The following is a 20,020-nucleotide window of genomic DNA, read 5'->3' on the forward strand; positions in this document are numbered from 1 at the left end:
ATCATACTATCTTATAACATCAAAACATTTACATTATTTATAAAAGTACCTATGAAATTTAAGATTAACCCTTACAAAATTGACGCCAAATGTTGATAATTTGTTATTAAAGCATCAGGTTCATCCTTCTTACTGAAAATATTGACTTATTGCTTATGTTATTTTATTTATAGTTTATTTTATGTTTAATTAATGTTACGTATATTTTACATAACAGATACAAAATTTTATTTTGAGTAGTTTAATTTAAATTCAATTAATAAATGTATAAATTAACATATGTTTTTACTTTAAGTTTTTAACTTTAACACTAAACTTCACTACAGTTAGAAATTTACAGGAAGTCAATATCAGGTAAGTATTGCTCTGCTTTAAAAGGATGAACGTGTGGCTCATTAATCAGCAAAAAAATTTAAAGCTTTTACACCTATTTCCAATAACACTGTATAAAGTGATCAATCACTAAGAAATCAGAAAAACGTTACATTAAAAAAATTCTGTTCGAATGCGATAGGGCAATAACTTCTAGCAGTACAGTCTTCAGATAGTAAATTATTATTAATTTTTATATGGGTATCCAAATTTTGATAACTGTTTTTCCTACTATGATACTATACTATCATTATTTCTAAAAGAATATATATTTTTAGATACGGTGTACCATACATGCTGAGCTATACACTCTAAAGTTTTTAGACCCATAACCAATCGTTTTAACTTTTATAGGCAATAATAGTAATAATATAGTAGTATCAATAATAGTAGCAAGATTGAAGGTGAAATACAGAGCTACTTTAGTCATTGTTTGCAATTTGTTGTATGTTAGTCTCGATTTCAGCGTTGTCCTATACTAACGTAATTTACTGAAATATAATTCATGTAAGATGGAGTCGCAGAAACGTGATGACAACGGTAAGATTGTGTTTTAGGACAATTAATGTTTATAATTTATAGTGCTTAAAGGTTTATGCAAATAAGTTTTTAAACGTCCATGTGATGTACTCGTATTTGTAGGTTTGTTATCGTCTTAAGTTATACTTGTTATTTTAGTTGTTTACTTGCACAGATACAGGTTTGAAATAACTTAAAAATTGCTTTTTGGCTGTCGATAAAGGAAAGAAATATTTTAATTTTTCGACTTTTACCTTATACAAAAATAGAAACTGGAAATATTTATATTATGATTACTAATGGGAATACGTGCATGAATGTTTTGTTTCACCTTTTGCACCAGTTATGAAAACTTTTGTATGTGTAATCCTTTTTTCCATTTCCACTGTAATGTGATATAGGATTATGACTGCCGTAGCATTTTTAATAAGTCGGAGGAAACGAAACCGTAAAATTATTATCAATTAAGTTTTAGTGTTTTTTTTTTCGGTATTTCACTAGCATTTTACTTGTTATATGATATTACGATTCGTACTCGTATGATTACTTAAAAAAACCACAACTTCTTTCGGTAACTCAGAACTTTGCGTGATTGCCCACACGACCGTCCGATCTTAGTAACATTTTTGATTTAGATTAGCTTCTTCCTCGTCTATGGCCGTCATATCAACACTATCTTCAGTTCAGTTCATTTGGCTTAACGTGTTGCACTCTTGCAAAATTGTTGTGTAGTTTCACAATAAGGCCTTCTTGATAAATGTTCGATGTAGTCAATATTTTTTTTCTTCTTTGGCTTTCTGTTATAAAAATTAAATCTTTGTTGTACAGTCAAATTTCAAAAAATACATATTCTAAAGTCTCTTGAAGGCCATATGAAAATTAAAGTTAATTATTATTAGTAAGTCAATATGCCTTGGAGAAGGCTCAGGATTTCTCTACAAGTTCGAATTAAAAATGAGTAGATCCGTAAACGAAGGAATGTAAACGATACAGCCCAGCGAATTGGCAAGTTGATGTAGTAGTGGACAGGCCACACGATGATGATGGTTATTCACAGTTCAGTTATTTTTTCTCATTATAAAATCATGTAATACTTTATTATACCATGAAGCGAAAAGTAAAGGATATGTTTATTGATTTAAAATATTACCTAATATTCTGAACACGCAATGTAACCAGCCCTTTAAATTCTCTTTTTCAAATAACAATATGAAATCTTTATTAAAAAATCATGTATTCAGCGTTTGTCTTACGTATATCAATCATTTTTCGACAAAAACGTGTTATCAGTTGTCTTTGGTCTCTTTGTACATATTTCCATAAGGATGGGCTAATTCTTAAAGTATTATTTGAAGGATATTCTTTTTGATCATCATTATTGCAGTAGAACGTCCAGTGCTACTAGATAGTAGAAGTATCCAGCATCCAGCAGGTGCAGGAAACTGCAATCCTGTGGGTGGATGCCCTACGCTGTGTTTGCCCGTCCCGGGTTTTCACTCCAGAACCTTGAGGGCTCTGTGGCCATCGTTTCTGTACGTTTATGTGGCTTGGTATTATTAAATGACGGTATTTAAAATAATAAGTTATCTAGAGTTAAAATTGGTAGATTATACGAAATTTTAACACTTACTATTGCTGGCCGTTACGATCCCATTTAAATAATTCATGCCTGAACAGTGTTCGGTAAAAAGAAAACTAGTTTCTATCCACTCCAACAGAGGGTGCATTCCGTCCTTGGAAATAAGGAAGCGTAGAAAGGTTACTTCTTGAATTTCCAATACTATTTGTATTTGTTGACTACAACACCAATATTTTAGAATCGCCTGATCAAAGTACGTAGATATTCCTGGTGTATTAATACAAGTATGTCGTCAATGTATAGAAAACCATACCCCGGGTGACCACTAAACCGTTGGCACATATACTCCACATTCTGTGATCTTAAAGTCGTAAATGGAAACTCGAAAAGGTTCAATGAAGTTAAAATGGTCGTTTTCGGGATGTCTTCTTGAGCGATAGGAATCTGATTATAGAATTTATTAGCTCGACAGTAGTAAAAAAATTTGAACCGGCGATGTTGTGTCGAACGTCCCTAACATGATGTATTGGATAACGATCCGGCACAATACATGCATCTAAAGCTCGGTAAACGCCACAAGGTCGTCATTAAAAATCTTTTTGGCGGTGGAACATTGCTTTGAATTCTTTTTGCGAAATGGCTAATTTTTGTCCTAACCAATTTAAGTCCTCGTAACGACTAGTAACTAAAAATAACGGGCCCGTGGGTAGTATGTAGGGCACAGTGCAGTGCTTTGTAACACTTGGCAAATTGGAGATCTAGTAATATCGGGGAATCATGATAGAACTTTTAAAAATTGTGATCGCACACCATCGATGGCAACAGTCTTGAAGCTGGTCTGGTTGACATCAGCAACTGAGGCAAGTTCGCAACTTGGTCATGCTATCGATGAGGAACCGGTTTCAGCAATTTGGCAGAAGGTTATAATAAGGCAGAAAATCCGAGCCAATAAAACGTTTGCGTTACATCTGCAATCACAACGTTCCACCAAATTTCCAGGCGGAATCATATCTCCAATCGTAAGATCAGAGTATCGTAAATACTTATAGTCCTGTCGATAATCGGGCGAACATTAAAGTTGGTGGCAAAGTAATGACCTTTGAGCCAAGTTTACGGGAAATAGCAAATATACGAACCCGTATCTATTAAAAATCTATGCCGGCTATTCGTTTGTAAAAGATCTGGGATCGTTTACAAACAAACGATTATATGATGAATAACCAGTTTCCGCCCCTGGTGATTGCTCATGGAGTTTCCGTTAATCAACCTTCCGCATGGACTCGTACGCTTAGCGGCTTTCAATTGAAATTTGTGGTGGTACCAACAAAATTTATATTTATTTTTGGTTGGAAGAGGATCGGGAACGGTTTAAGCCTGAACGTGACAAACTGTTATGGCAATGGTCTATGAGGCCCAAAACCTCAGGCAACAAGGGCAACATACAAATGCTTACGACATATAAGGCCGCGTGGACATTGGACGACAACCAAGCGGGCGATTTAACATCATATGCTATTTCAATTATTTTATTCAAGTCCAAGTCCTATTTATAATAACGTAGTATTTATTGAGTTAATCAAACGTCTCTTTAATTACAAAGTAATATTTCTTTTAAACGATGCAAACTCTTTTGTCATTGCTTCATTCTTGTAATAAATCTGGACATACTCCGAAAAGTTTAATTTGAATAAAATTCCATCTCTGACATTGGTGTACTTAGTGCATTTGACGCTTTTATAAATTATTATGACAGAAAATTGCAGATATTTTATTTAAACATGTTTTAGACTAAGTCTAAAATATTTTAAGCACAGCCCATGCTTTAAAAAGCATGAGTTGAAAAAATTTAAAGTCACGTTTAAAGAAAATACGCCGACATGAAAGATATAGCATTGGGTAAGTATATTAAGTTAATTACTTACACTGCGTGCTATCCAGATATCTCACATTACCTGTAGAAGCGACAATTGTACCGTACATGAAGATGAATTGGGTATAAAGTGTGAATATAAATATAAAGTGTAATGAGCGACGACAGAACAAGCCGCGATCTGCTCTAGGGGCCCTTGGGCTAAGTCCACCCATTTTGCGTCCGCCTAAGCTATTTAACAAAATTGCAGCATCCCAGTTCAGTGAAATAATTACTGAAATGGCCTAAGCAGAGGTATGCAAAAGAGCTCATATCATGTGAAGCTGTAATTGCTAAAAGGTAAACAGCAATATGTTTCAACAAGTTTCAGTGTAGCGAACTTCGGTACCTTTGCCTGGATACTCTAGAAAAGAAAATAGAGGATATTTCAACTAAAATGAAAAAGTTGTGCAGAGGAAATCTTATGGTTCTTCTGTAATAATTGCTTGTATTGTTAAAAATATATGGATACTTAAACACCTGCGGGAACACTGCTATAAAGGATTCCCACAGTCGCGCATCCTGAAGCGATGGCGTTACTCGATGTACGTAGTTTGTCAACAAGACGCTCTTCGGTTAGTGTGTCGTTGGTAGAGACTCGCGGATTAACAATTGGGCGACTAAACGTAGCTTTGACAGTGTGTGAGCGTGTCACTCTTGGAGAAATATTATAATCTTCTTACTGTGTATTATTTGTCTACGTTTTACAGTTTTAAATGTTCGACATTGTTGCATGACCATCTGTCCTTTCTCCTCACTTTCGGTTGTCACACCCCGTTCCTGACTTAACAAGATAATAAACAATATTTACTATTCGCCGTCCCCCCCCCCCCCCCAATGGAGAAAATATAAAGTAAAGAGAAAAAATATATAGGAGGACGTTTAAACAACAACTTAAATAGAAAAGGAATAAATGGGTATGCCAACCATCTTAAACGTAAACTTAATATAGTAATCATTTCAATATCAATATGAAAGTACTTTATAAACATGCTTCATATAAAACAAAATTAATAATTATACATCTAAGAAGAAATAATAAGATACAGAGGGATACGTAAACAAACAATAGAGAATTAAACAAAAACGTCTTCTAACTACTTAGCTTACAGATCTAGTTCACCGACCCTTCCGCTCCGTGAACTTAGTACCGACGAAGCTGTAGAAGACTTAGGGCTAACAGCATTAACACCATCAGAGAAAAAGCAAGCAGCTTACAGATCTAGAATATCCTTAAATTTTACCCTGCGCCCTGATCTTGTAGTTTTGGGTTGTGTCCAAGCTAACTCAGTTGGCATAACAGGAGAAGACACAATCGAAGTGGGTACAGCTGCTTGGTTCAGGCACAGCTTCAGTTGGTGAAGCTAGGACGAAGCTAGAACCTTAACCAATGGAGCTTGGAGTTTGACAGCACTGGGTATGAAGCGGCGGTAAAAGTTGACCAACTTCGCCCCAGCCCCTCGACTGTTTCTGGGAGAAAAAAAATTGCAGGGCTTTAATGTGTTCTGGTGGCGAGCGGGTTCCTTCCTTGTTAATCCTGTGACCCAGGAATGTCACCTCTTTTGCTTCTAGGGTACATTTTGATGCATTTATAACGACCCCATATTCGTTTAGCCTTTGAAATATTGTACGGAAATGCTCGGAGTGTTATTCTCGAGATTTGGAGAAGATTAGGGTGTCATCTACATATGGATAACGGAAGTAGAGTCCCCTTGTGACTTCATCGATGAATCTTTGGGACGTTTGGCCTGCGTTACGGTAAGCTAAATGTCATAAAGGGGAACTCGAATAGCCTGAATGTTGTTGTGATGGCAGTTTTGCATATGTCAGCTTTATTTACAGATATTTGTTGGTAGGCCTTTACCAGGTCGAGGGCACTGAAAATAGTAAAACCCTGTATGTATTGAAAGAAATCGGCTATTCGACGTTTTATTTTGGGCCCAGAAAAAAAAACTTTATCTTATTTCAACGAGAAAGCGAACAATAATGAAATTATAATACATAAATGTTCGTTACATGCACTTGAATCTGAAGTATCGATGCGGTGTCAGGAATTATTCTTCTTTTATTTTGTAAATTTTTATAGCCTCACGGATGCTGCATCTCAACGTAGACTCGGCTTGCGTAAATTTGAAATTGATCCCTTGGGTTATTTATTTTCTTTCACAGTTTTATTGCAGCAGCACGCTGGATACCCATCGATGTCATAGTATAGGTTGTTGGGCCGGTCATTCATCAGCCGCTATTGACGTATTTCTAGCATTTTACTCACGCTCTCGAGGATAATGCGTGTCCAGATCACGTCGGGGTCACCATTTCTGAGCGTCACTCTTGGATAAATAATATAAACTTCTTACTGTGTACAATTTGTATTTATTACTTCTTTATGTTTTACAGTTTTATATGTTCGACATTGTTGCATGACTATTTGTCCTTTCTCCTACCTTTCGGTTGTCACACCCCGTTCCTGACTTAACTAAATGTTGCCGTTATATTTACTCGAGTATGTGACTATTCGCCACAAGTTGCAGCTTCAAAATGTAACTTACATAATTTTAAATAATATTTACATTACTCATTTGTCATATCTAAAACAAAATAGGAATGTACAGTTTTACGTCAAATAATAATTAGGAGCCTCTCACATATGCTTATCAACATATGCTATTATTTAATATGATAGCTTAGGCTGACGACGTAGAAAATATGTCTCTTACTTAAATACTACTTATATTTAATAAAAGTACTCACTTTTATAGTGATTATATGTACTTTATTATACGATATGTACATTATGACAATGTAATACAGACAATATAAACATAATCTTCATTTGTTTATTTTCAGGTGAGGAGCGAACACCAGTTCCGCAAGATGCGTTTGAAAAAATTATGGGATCATTTGGGAGATATCAGTTGTGGTTATGTTTCGTTATATTCTTGTCTAAATTTTTCGTTTCTTTCAATCAAATGGCAATCATTTTTCTTGCGCCGAAAACGACTTACATATGTGAAGATACTAAAGCAGAAACATGTCCATGTAATAAACCTATATACGATACTTCGATATTCCCTAATACAATTGTAACGGAATGGGACTTGATTTGTGAAAGGAAATGGTTAATCAGTTTAACGCAGACATTCTTTCAAGTCGGTACTTTAATTGGAAGCATAGTTTTCGGAATGGCATCGGACAAGTATTTTTTATTTATTTTCATAACAATGAATCAAATAACCGATTAAGCAGAAATAATAAACATTATTTCCATTTAAGGTACGGAAGAAAAATACCAACAATTTTCGCTATGGTTCTGCAAATGGTAACAAGTATATCTGCAGCCTATGCACCAAACTATTGGATCTTCACCATAATTAGAATTCTAATAGGAATCGCAGTGGGCGGTAGCATGGTCACTACGTTCGTTTTACTTATGGAATTTATTGGAAACAAATATCGAGAAACCGTATCGGCATTGTATCATACTCCGTATAACATCGGACATATGATTTTGCCTCTTAATGCTTATTTTTTTAGAAATTTTAGACAATTTCAACTTTCGATTTCTATACCCAGTGCTATTTTAATGTCGTATTTCTGCCTTCTACCCGAATCTCCACGGTGGTTGGTAGCTGTTGAACGAACAGACAAAGCTATAGGTATTTTAGAAAGAGCGGCAAAAATGTGAGTTAATAATTATGAGTTGTTATAAAAAAAAATTAACTTTGTTGTAATGAATACACTGAAAATTAAATTACGGAAGAATGAGGAGGCTGCCGTCTCTAGACTGATTATTTTTATTTACAGAAATAAACAACAAGTAAGTAACATACGGTCTGAAATTGAAGCGTACCATGCCCAACTACTAAAAAACAAGAGTGGAAAAGGAACAATCAAAGATTTATTTCGAACTCCAAATCTGCGCAAGAATATTATGTGCATGGGTTTTATTTGGATGACCTGCAGTTATTGTTTCTATGGAGTATCGCAGTACGTCGGACAATTGTACGGGAATGTGTTTATTAACGTGGTATCTAGTGCTAGCGTATGTCTGTTAGGTACCTTGTCATCAATACCTTTAATGAAGATAGCCGGTAGAAAAAAAGTTGTGATAACATTTAATTCTATCTGTGCTATTTGTTTGCTAAGCTTAATGTTTATAGAAGGTAGTGTTTTCTCTGTTGTCCTTGCATGTATCGGAGTAGTGTCGAGTTTTATTGTATTCGTAGTGGTGTACTTGTACTGTTCCGAGTTATTCCCGACCGTCGTCCGGAACGCTGCGATTGGATACTCATCCATGATGGCGCGAGTCGGATCTATGATTGCTCCGTTTGTGGTTGAAGCAAAGGATACCGCGCCTTGGCTACCGCCCCTAGCATTCGCTATATTACCAATTATTGCCTGTATAGTGACTTTATTTTTACCTGAAACTAAAGACTGTGACCTAATGTCAAGTCTGGAAGAGGGAGAAAATTTTGGTAAAAAATCTTCAAAAAAATAAATTTGTAAAAACCGTAAACAGTTACTTTAAAATAATAAAAATGTTAACATAAACGTGTCTTTTGAACAAATTATAACAATTGTAGCGGTCCTTTTTATCTATTCTCCAGATCGCTACATAACAATCAATAACACTAAAAGTTTTCTTTCCACAAAGGCGCTTCTCACGTTGACATTAAGTGGAATGTAGCGTATTACGTGGGGTTAACTCCGAAAAGAAACACGTAGGACGATAAAGTAAACAAACACATTTATTAACTATACACGCAAGAATAAAACAACTGAGAATTTAGACTAATTAATACACACACACTAAACTAATGAATACTAATTAACTATACAAAGATACGAGGTAGCATGCCCGACAGAGAGTGTCTTTGCCCATGGCCGCTCTGCGCAATGCCAGCCGTCCGCAACAAATATATATAACGTGTATCTATAACGTCTAGTGGATTACAGACCATCTTAATATTTGTTTGGATATTAAATACACATGATTATATATACTTACCTACCTTTACTAAAAATTTTACCTTTACTTACGTTACCTTTTAACGTTACATAAATTTAACAAACAATATACGCCAACGGATAAGTATTTTTTTTAAATTGGTTTCATATCTTTTAAAGTTTCGAAAATGAAATAAAAATGTTCGTAGAAATTCAATGTCGCCTATGAGGAGTATAGTACCGACTTAACTATTATCAGTATCTTAACACTCATGTGAAATAATCACAGTATAACTTAATATTGTATATAGTCCGCATTAATGGATGAATGCAGGACAGATATAACAAATGTTCTTCGGTACAGATGCAGACGGTAGACTTATTTGAATACGGTTTAACTAAGGAAAATGGTAATAATGATAAACGCTGAACCTGAGCGTCATACGACGAGTTTTCCTGCAGTAACTACAGGTCTTTCATTCAGTTCTGCTACTGTCTGAAAATAACGCTAATACAATTTTCTTTTTATATAGTATTATCACATGTAAAAAGTATTCTACTCAAATTTAACTAAATAGGGTTGCCATCGATTAAACAATTGAAATTTAAGCTAGTATCTTAAGAAGTTTTTTTATATTTTTCTTACAAAATGTTATTAATTTTTATTTTGTGCTGCTTGGTTTTAAAGTTTAAGTTTTCTTTTTGAACATATCCATTTATTTTTATAGTTCTCTCTTGTTACTATGAAAACATTGAATTCATTTTTATGAAACGTGAAATAAACATTACCATTTCTTTTTCTACGCAAGAAAAACCTCTGAAAATTTCACTAAATCTCTTAAAGATTTCTTAAACATAATGCTAAACAACACGCGTTTCTAAAATTGATCTTATGTTAAGGGCTTATAAATATTTAAAAGTTCTCGTAATCTGGAAAATCTGCGGCGCTGAATGCGCCTTCATATATTACTACTACCTGCCGTCTTTTCGAATTTGTGTACGAATGTTAAGTTATAGCCTACTAGATCAAATAAATTGTCTTTTTTTATGAAACATTATTTATAATATGGTACTAATAAATAATTTGATTGGTAATTATGGAAAGTATCACCTATGGCTTTCTTTTATAATATTTTTTAACAAATTTGGTGTGGGATTACATCAAATGGCTATTATTTTCTTGGCACCCCCAGCCCAATATACGTGTCCAAACATTAACGTGAAATGCTGTGACAATCCAATATACAATACAAGTGTATTTAAAAGAACTATCATCACTGAATGGAACTTAATTTGCAAGGATTCTTGGTTGAAAGATTTTACACAAACAATTTTTCAGTTTGGTGTCCTAATTGGCAGTTTCTTCTTCGGTGCAGCGTCAGATAGGTACGTAATTTTTAAAAATTACAATGCTAGATTTAAGATTTCTCTAAATATTTAAGATTGGTGTGCTTTTCGTGTCCCAACTTTAAAAGAAGTTTCAAGTAAAAAGTGAAATCGATTTAAATTTTTATCTGTTTGTATCTGTTAATTATTCAAGAATTCATTGATTAATAATAAATTTAAAAACGGCTAAAATAAGCTCAACTCCTTGACATTAATTGATTCGTAAAACTTTAGTACTTTGGAAAAGTATTTTATCAGTAAACAGTCAATATATATATATATATATATATTTATATATATATATATATATATATATTTATATATTGGCTAATGTACATTAAATATTTAAGAAATCGCTTGGATCTCTCTCTAGAGGCCTTGATTACGCATTGAACTTTATATGTTAAAAATTGGGTAATTCCTGAAATATAGTCAACATCGCTTGTATTACCCGAGAATATATAAAATTTTAATTTAACCTTGGTACTGTAAGTGCAAAATTTATGGAGGAGAGCGTTCACTCAAATTAAGAACCTCTATTTTAACACGTGAACGGAGTTCAGGGAAACCCACTAAACCGTTTATAATTTTGTACAAGTAACATCACATGCCTGCCGGCGCATATGCGAAGAGATGTTTTACATTTATTAAGCTAGTATAGGCAGAAACTTTTTAGTACCCTTTCTATTCTAACGTGGGTATCAGAAATTCCGAATCATTTAGAGCTAATTTAGAAAAAATACTGCAAAGCTTTAATTTTCAACTTATTATATGACCGATGTGAGCCTGTGGTTGGAGATATTTTTTAACAACAACAATATGGTCAATTAAATCAAACGTTTTGCTGAAATAAGAACATTCGGCAATTACTTACTCTTGCATGATCCTCCATAAAACCTATTAAATTCAAGTAATTAAGAAATGAAGATTCTTTAAAAAGAAAACCATTTTGTTTTGGTTGTAGCTGCTGTTTGATATGGCAGTATATTCTTTTATGAATAATCGATTTTAGAACTATGCCCAATGTTGGAAGAATCACACGGGACGGTAATCAGATACGTTACACCTTCTTGTAATGATCTCGTTAATACAATTAACACATCTTGAAACTGAGAAACATGTCTGTTTATTGTATAGTTCACAGTGTGGTGTTTCTAGTTTGATTGTTGCTAGTAAAAGTAATATCAGTGTTACTTTATTAATTAACTGATAAACATTTCCTGTTTCGCAGGTATGGCAGAAGGCAAACATTAATTTTTGCTGTAGTGATCGAATCTCTGACAGGTATTGTCGCATCCTTTTTACCCGATTATTGGAGTTTTACAATAGTAAGAATGCTATTGGGAATTTCTGTTGGAGGAATTATGGTAATTGGATTTGTCATCCTGATGGAGTACGTCGGTATTGTGTACAGAGATGTTTTGTCGGCACTGTTTCACGTCCCATTCACCACTGGCCATATCGCATTGGCCCTGTTTGGATATTACATAAGAGACTACACGCACTTGCAATTAGCAATATCTGTAATAAATATGATTCTACTTTCTTATATCTGTATACTACCTGAGTCGCCAAGATGGCTTCTGGCTACGAAACAATCAGTGAAAGCCATAGCATTGATAGAGCGTGTCGCCAAAATGTTAGTTAGTTAATATTTTTGAATGAATATAAACGTAAAATAAAAAGAGTAAATATTATTACTTTTATTTTAGAAATCATCTGCCAGTAGAGAACATAGCGAGCCAGGTTGAATTGTATCAAATGGAACATAGATCTGCGAGAATGAAGCGCGGATCTGTATTGGATTTATTCAAAACGCCAAATATGCGAAGAAACATCTTTATAATGGCATTTCTATGGCTTGTGTGCAGTTATTGTTTTTACGGAGTTGCTCATTACATAAGTCACCTAACAGGGGATATATATATAAATGTTGTAGCGAGTGGCAGCGTCGCTCTGTGCTCATGTTTTGTTTCAATACCGCTTATAAAATTCTTCAAACGTAAAACCTTGGTTATTGTTTCAAATTTAGCAAGCAGTGTATGTTTAATATTAATAGCATTCGTTCCAGAAGGTACATTTTCAGTGGTGTTAGGTTGTTCAGGTGTTTTTTTTACATTTATGGTCTTTATTGTGGTATATTTGTACTGCTCAGAAATGTTTCCTACTGTTGTGCGTAATGCTGCTATCGGTATATCGTCGATGATGGCTCGTGTGGGTTCGATGATTGCCCCTTTTGTGGCTGGACTTAGACCTCACGGCAAATGGTGTGCTCCGGTTGCTTTTGGAATATTTCCTCTAATTTCTGCTTTATTATGTTTGTTATTGCCTGAAACAAAATACTGTGAATTGCCGATGACATTAGAAGAAGGTGAAGCTCTTGGTACCAACAATCAACGAAGGAATATCCCGGTTGCGGATGGTGTAACGTAATATAACACCCTTTTTCGTAAAATGTAAACTGATATTCACATCTTTTATTTCATGCCTTCATGTACAAACCGTCAAAATTAAAAATTAATTTAAATACGTTGTTTATATATAAAACCAAAATTTAAAACAAACTAAACATCAGTGATATGTATGGGATTGAATTAAAGAATAATCCAATTCCCAAAGCAAAAGAGTATCAATATATACTGGGGCATGTATGGCTTCTAATCTACAAGCAGGCTTCCCTGGACGCCCTAACTCAGTTCAAAACCGTCGTTATGGCGTCAGGCATAGCCTTATGTGTTGCTTGGTATTATACGATACTTGCTGGTAAGTGATGTTATTTTTGTTCAATTTAATGTTTTCGTATACAATACTACGATTTTAGTATCATTTTAATATAACACGAACACCGCTATCGTGTATATAACAACAAATATTTTAAAACGCAAGATAAACTGTTAAATGAATCGAGATTTTTTAGCACTTAAATATCTTATTACAATGTGTCGTAATTGTGTAATCTTCTGTGGCTTTTCGATTACAGGTTTCTATGTACTCTATTGTCCAGCAATGTATTTGATGTTTCTTAATCATAATTTATTCAGAAAAGTTATGGATGTATTATTTTCATTATGGGAACTTTATCCTGTGGTAAGTAATTGTAAAATTGTTTACCAATTACTATTAGTTTAATGAAAAACAAAAATCTGCTAAATTATATTATTAGCACCATGGCTGTTTCCCGCATAATTACTTAATAACTGAATATTCATAACTACATTGACATTTACGATGTTGACTGTTACAAATTGTTTTTTTTTATTTCCTAGGCCCTTTTTCAGTGGTGTTTCCATACGCGGTTACGCTATTTTGGTGATTATGTTAATCCGAACGAAAACACAATTATAATAATGAATCATCGTACTCGTGTCGATTGGAACTATGTATGGATCGCTCTATACCACGCTACACAGAAATCCAACGAAGACAATAATAACTCAATTGTAAATTCAACCGAACACTTTGAAATTTTTGACAAAATTTGTAGCGGCAAGTCTCGAAACAAATTTGTTTTAAAAGATGAAATAAAAGGTATTCCGGGAATGGGTATGTTTGAAGCAACACTTTTTGCATTTAATCGGAAAGAAATAATAACTTGTTTCGTGGCAAAATAGTTATTTATTCATGTCATTATCCACATAGGATTATTTACAGTGATTAGTTGTATTACAAGAAGAATGTCAGAAGAGACTTTATAGAAATATCAATCAGATAGAGCTAGCCTATGATGGCATCCTTCAACTTAAAGCTGAGGATTCCAAACGCGCTCTAATGTAAGAAGAGCCGGGAATAAACTCGGACGGTCTTTTTCTGTGTGATCACAGACATCTTACAATATTATTATTACAACAGTAGAGCAATTAATTACCAAGCTTTATTATCATACGTGAAAAAGCTTTCACACTTTTCTAGGACTCTTGATTTCTCTAACAACTATGCACATAGACAAAATCATCAGATATACATTTACATATTTTGTATATAAGTATATTTTTATATTTCCTTTACTTAACTTTCCTATAAGAATATAATATAATATAATATAATATATAATATAATATATAATATAATATAATATAATATAATATAATATAATATTATATAATATATAATATAATATAATATAATATAATATAATATAATATAATTTAATATAATATAATATAATAAAATTTAATATAATATAATAAATATTGGTGTTATAGTGTGAGTTGCTTATTGTAATTCCATAGTCAGTGTGAAATAATTCTTATGAAAACTGTTTATGTACGATATATTTTAATTACGATTATACGTTTTTATACTTGGTATATATTTGCATATATTTCATATCCTATGAGGATTAAAAGCATATAGATAATCATCTTTCGCCATTCATGTTTTAGTAAATGCTCGAACTAGAGAGAGAGAAAATACTTCACTCTCTTTACATTTTGTTTACAGTTATTAATATTATTTATCATTAGTAAACAGGAAGTTTTAACATTCAACTCTAGACAAGGGTTTTTTTAATTATGTATATTTTACTTAGGAAAGTCTTTCAGGTTGGATAATGCAATTAAATTATTTTCTTTACGTGAAACGAAATTGGCAAGAGGATCAGGTTAATCTATCACAGTTTGTAAATTACTACAAGAAACTTCAACATCGCAACCGCATTATATTATTTCCAGAGGGCACTGATCTAAGTGAAGATAATAAGAGTCGAAGCAATAAATTTGCAGATGCTAATAACTTACAGGTTTATTCATTTTTTAAGACTACCGATTGTGCAATAACCTAAGACTCATATTATTCGCTCTAATTTTTATATAGTTCACTGGTAATGACACAAGGTTAATTTACATAAATTTCACTTTAGTTCTAAATGAAGCGTCTCAAAATATTATTACAAGGAAACTGTAGTCGGGAATGAATTTGGAAATAAATTGTGTTCCTTGACTTAGTACCATTGTAGTATGAAAAATTGCATAAGTTCGACATTATTGTTTTGTAATGTATTGTCATATTTATTATAAGAAAACATAGATTACCCCGACCTAAATGGTTTTTGCTGTGCAATGTTTTTATCTTACGTGGCTGTAAAATTCTTTTTCCACTTAGACTCGCTTTTCACAAAATTTACCTTGTAAGTCTATAGTTCCGTAATCTTATCTTTTAGACGGAAGTTTTTGACGTGTTATAAAAGTATGGAATATTTGAGAGAAATGTATTCCGTTTGTTAATTGGTGTTGCAGCATTATGAGTATGTACTTCATCCACGGACCAAAGGCTGGGTGTCGCTGTGCTCCCGCTTACGGGATGCCGGAGCTGGTCTGACTTCAGTTTATGATGTCACTGTCGCTTATGACAATCCTGCGAATGAACTAGATTTAATTCGAGGAATGTTGCCTCGGGAAGTGTGCTTTCATTTTAAAAGGTAAAATTTTTGATAAAGTCAATCGATAGATTTCTTTGATGATTTTATCTGTAAGAGCCAATCAGAGAGGGTGAAGTTTAAGACTGCTTTAAGGGTAATGCTCTTATTGAGCCGATAGCAAAAATCCGCCACGAAAAGTTTTCTTTAAAGTTATATTTTGCTAAAATTCTATTTCGTAAAATGTGACCAACGCACGAATATTTATATGTAAAAATAATGCCTGAATTAGTTAATATTATAAGAGAACTATTTTTCATTGATTATTTACTTATTTGTTTATGATGTTATGATGAATCCAAATAATCCACACTGTTGTAGTAGTAAACTATGTATATCTGTAAAATCATCAGGAAAACAACTACTTTTTATTTTGTTACGTAATTGTCATCGAAGATATTTTATTGTAAAAAAAGCACCGATATTCTATTACAGATATTCTATTAACGAAATTCCTACCGGTGATGAAGCACTCAAGAGTTGGCTTAATGATCGTTGGCGCGACAAGGAGTACAGTCTTCGCAAATTTCATTCCGACGGTAATAAACGTTTATTTAAGCTTAATGAACACAGATCAAATACAAATTTACTAAAATCAGAAATGGGTAAGCCAGACTAGGGACTACTTTAAAAAACACTGTGTCGTGGCGTGTTAAGACGACAAAAAACATCTGTTTGTGCGTCTCCATAACTTCTGGGTAAAAATAATTTTGTGTGTTCTAGTGAGAAAAAACTTTAATAATCATAATTTTCATGACAACAAATTAATTCAGATAAAAGAATTATGTTCATTTTTCGCCATAGGTAGGCATGTCATGATTAATGTATTTATTAGCATATAGCAAAAGCTTAAGAATTTGTATGAGATTCCATTCTTTATTTCTTTATATCTTTCTCTAGGCTACATCAAATTAGTTACTCTATTGTCATCTGCGTAAGGTATTATAAAACAGGTTCGTGTCGTTGTTTTACCAATAGACGCTCACTGCTAGGCATAGGTCTCCTTCAAAAATATATATGGGAATATATCATAATCGCCACAATATTAGTAAGTTATTTAAGATAGCTATTAACTGAATTCATCTTACTCGGAGAAAACCGGAATAATTGAAATATTATCGTAAATTATATCTATATTTAATTTAAACTCATGCCTTTCCGATAAGATAGTGTTATGTGGTAATGAATTAATTTGTTTTACATAACAACACCACTAGCCTTTTGGGTTTTACCGATTTCACTTGACAAGTAGAATAAAAGGAACAAGAACAAAGACAAAAACATTTTTTTACTTTTTGCGATTCTGTGATAAGAATGAAAAAAAATATTTTTAACTAGTGAGAGGTTTGGATTAATTTTTGTTTTTTTTTCTAATACATCGTCATTGCATACTTAATTATTTTGTGCGTTTATTATTGTAGTTGTGACTTTGTATATGAAATAGGCTTTAGTTAAAATTAAAAAATTTCGAGTGGTTGAAACTTTCTTAGGAATTTATTTATGAATTGTTTACAGATATCGCGATTCGTAGTTTTCGTATTCTTTAAAAGTGTTTAATTCGTTGTTCCAATAACTACTGAAATATCTCATGTTAGGTCACTATTGTACCAGACCGTAGTAATACCAATGCGACGTTAAATTTTGATGTTTAATATACGAGTACACATACGTCACTTTGAGCAAAGGTTTACTCCATGGAATTTTATACCTCGTAATTCTGGCCAGTACTAATGATGAATGAGTTATTATTTTTTCTGGACAAAAAATAGTGAGATATGATCTACAGTAGTGTTTCTTAAAGTGGGGTCTACACCCCACAGGGGGCCGGCAATTTAATTGTTCAGGGGCGCAATTCGAAAATGGATTTGACACAAGTGTAACCTTTTCGCTTTAACATAAACATTTTATTTCTTACATATGGGGTATAAGAATTTTAAGCTGGGGCATGGTACAAAAAAAGGTTTGAGAATCAGTGATGTAGGATAACGTTTGAAAAACGATTAATTGTGAATTATCGTATGTTATATCCGTGTGATAAAGTTGAAAGTAAATATATTTATATATGAAATTAATAAAAGTACTTCCTACTGAAAATAAATAAATCTTATTGATATTTATTAATTCAAAAAGACCACAGAATATAAATTCACAGAAGAGGGTAAATACTAAAGTGTCTATGTACTTACATATATTGTATAGAATATAATATTATTTTTTCTTTAAACGTGTATGTTTTCGAGCGAAGAGGTAATTTTTAGGGCCATTTTGCATTCGTAATCGTTATTGTTATGAGAGCGACACCAATTTACCAATTTACAACATCATAGGAGTCACGACATGTTCAATTACCCGTTACTAATTCGAGGACAATGTTATTCACAATGAAAATGTATTTTTGTTTGTGGTTCTTTGTTTCTTTACAGGTGTGTTCATCGACGTCGTTACGAATAATGCTCCTATCGAAAGAGATCCACGGACATTGAGAAGAGCGAAAATTTGCTTTGCATTTTGGACTTTCATTGATATTTTTTTCCTTTATGTAATTTGCAGCAGCATAACATTTCAATTATGGGTTGTGTATCATAGCTGTTTTTTTATTTTTGTCACGTGGTATTTTGGTGGTATTCAAAACATTCAGTATAAAATATTTAACAAAACGAATGTATTATAAAATTCTTTGTTGTCCTGTGAAATGTAATAGTTGTTTAGTAATACTTGCCTGTGAATTCTCATGAATGCCAAAAACTGTACAAAGTTTTCTGAAAGAATAATGAAATTAATCTATGTTATCGCTTTTTTTTTATTTCTTCTAATTTACAAAGGCAAATGTCATATTGTTACTCAATGAACACAATCTTAAATTTCGAATATAAATCTATTTAAGTAAATGGGTCATAAGTTGATCAATTGAAATATGAAGTTCACGGAGTTAATAAACCTCATTTCTATTCGTTGTTTATACTTGGCTATTATTAAAATACGGGTTTAAGATATTATGGAGCTATTCTTGATACAAGCTATTCAACGAATTATCCACTTTTTCCAATAATTTAATTTAAACTTAAATAATTCCATGTACTGACTTCTAGGAGAATTGAAATCTGTTATTTATTTTAAATGCTTTTATATAAATACCATTTTTGAAGGATCAACACAGCTGATTTTAAAAAGAAACCGTTAGATATTTTTAACATTAATAGTATATCTAGTTTAAATTTCTTCCATAAAAAGTATCTTACACGTTAGTTTTGTTTGAAGTTTTATTTAAAGGTCCTTTTATTTACATACCGCATTAATTTATGTTAAGTATATTCTTATACTCTGGGAAGTAAAGAAAAATTTAAATGAATCTAAAAGTCATGACTCTATATTAACATCATGTTTAATTAGAATTACTAAACTAGTTTTAAAACTAATTACAAAATTTCTTCATATTACTTCTAAAATTTATATACCAGCTGACTTCCTGATTTACTAGTCACTGTTGATGGGTGCATTGCATTGCAATAAGTGTTAAAGTAAAAAAAGTTTTCTCTGATTATTAGCACCGATTATTATCGTTTGTGTTAAAAAAAGCTTTAATAAAATAAAAGAAATATAATTAAAAAAATTACGCAAGCTGTGGACGTGCAGAATATGTTGCGTTAAAAGTTAGATTAAGTAAATGGCATAGGTTTGGTAAGTAGGGAAATATGAGGCTTTGAGATTCACAGAGAAAATATGTCTGTTGGGATAAGCAATGCCTAAAATTTAAGAGAAAAAACGAAGAATAAAATAGAAGAAATGAAATTCGATTGAAATGTTACTAAGAATTAGTCGTTTTCATAGGGGCATAGTAGTGGTGTCACCAACTTGGAGAGCCTATTGCATTACAGTTACTATTTATAGACTGCTA

At 32.7% G+C, this 20,020-nt stretch overlaps 3 protein-coding genes across 3 annotated transcripts; all 3 read left to right on the forward strand.

Moving 5' to 3' along the window:
* Positions 1 to 838: 838 nt before the first annotated feature.
* Positions 839 to 8,884, forward strand: LOC137918368 (organic cation transporter protein-like). The gene is made up of 4 exons (XM_068761148.1): positions 839 to 912; positions 7,227 to 7,575; positions 7,653 to 8,060; positions 8,184 to 8,884. The coding sequence occupies exons 1-4, from the start codon at positions 885 to 887 to the stop codon at positions 8,875 to 8,877; spliced, it is 1,479 nt and encodes a 492-aa protein (XP_068617249.1). The 5' UTR covers positions 839 to 884; the 3' UTR covers positions 8,878 to 8,884.
* Positions 8,885 to 10,392: 1,508 nt separating this feature from the next.
* On the forward strand, positions 10,393 to 13,145 carry LOC137918517 (organic cation transporter protein-like). Its single transcript, XM_068761338.1, has 3 exons — positions 10,393 to 10,712; positions 11,944 to 12,351; positions 12,425 to 13,145. Exons 1-3 carry the CDS (start codon positions 10,393 to 10,395, stop codon positions 13,143 to 13,145), a joined length of 1,449 nt encoding a protein of 482 aa, XP_068617439.1.
* A 278-nt stretch (positions 13,146 to 13,423) lies between these two features.
* LOC137918518 (lysocardiolipin acyltransferase 1-like) lies at positions 13,424 to 18,796 on the forward strand. Its single transcript, XM_068761339.1, has 7 exons — positions 13,424 to 13,475; positions 13,693 to 13,799; positions 13,979 to 14,255; positions 15,254 to 15,450; positions 15,947 to 16,128; positions 16,561 to 16,664; positions 18,549 to 18,796. The coding sequence occupies exons 1-7, from the start codon at positions 13,424 to 13,426 to the stop codon at positions 18,794 to 18,796; spliced, it is 1,167 nt and encodes a 388-aa protein (XP_068617440.1).
* The last annotated feature ends 1,224 nt before the right edge of the window (positions 18,797 to 20,020 follow it).

This window comes from Battus philenor, unplaced genomic scaffold, assembly GCF_028537555.1.
Source record: "Battus philenor isolate CCGP_79_NKW_IND1 unplaced genomic scaffold, ilBatPhil1.0.hap1 SCAF_14, whole genome shotgun sequence".
In the NCBI taxonomy this organism is placed as follows: domain Eukaryota; kingdom Metazoa; phylum Arthropoda; class Insecta; order Lepidoptera; family Papilionidae; genus Battus; species Battus philenor.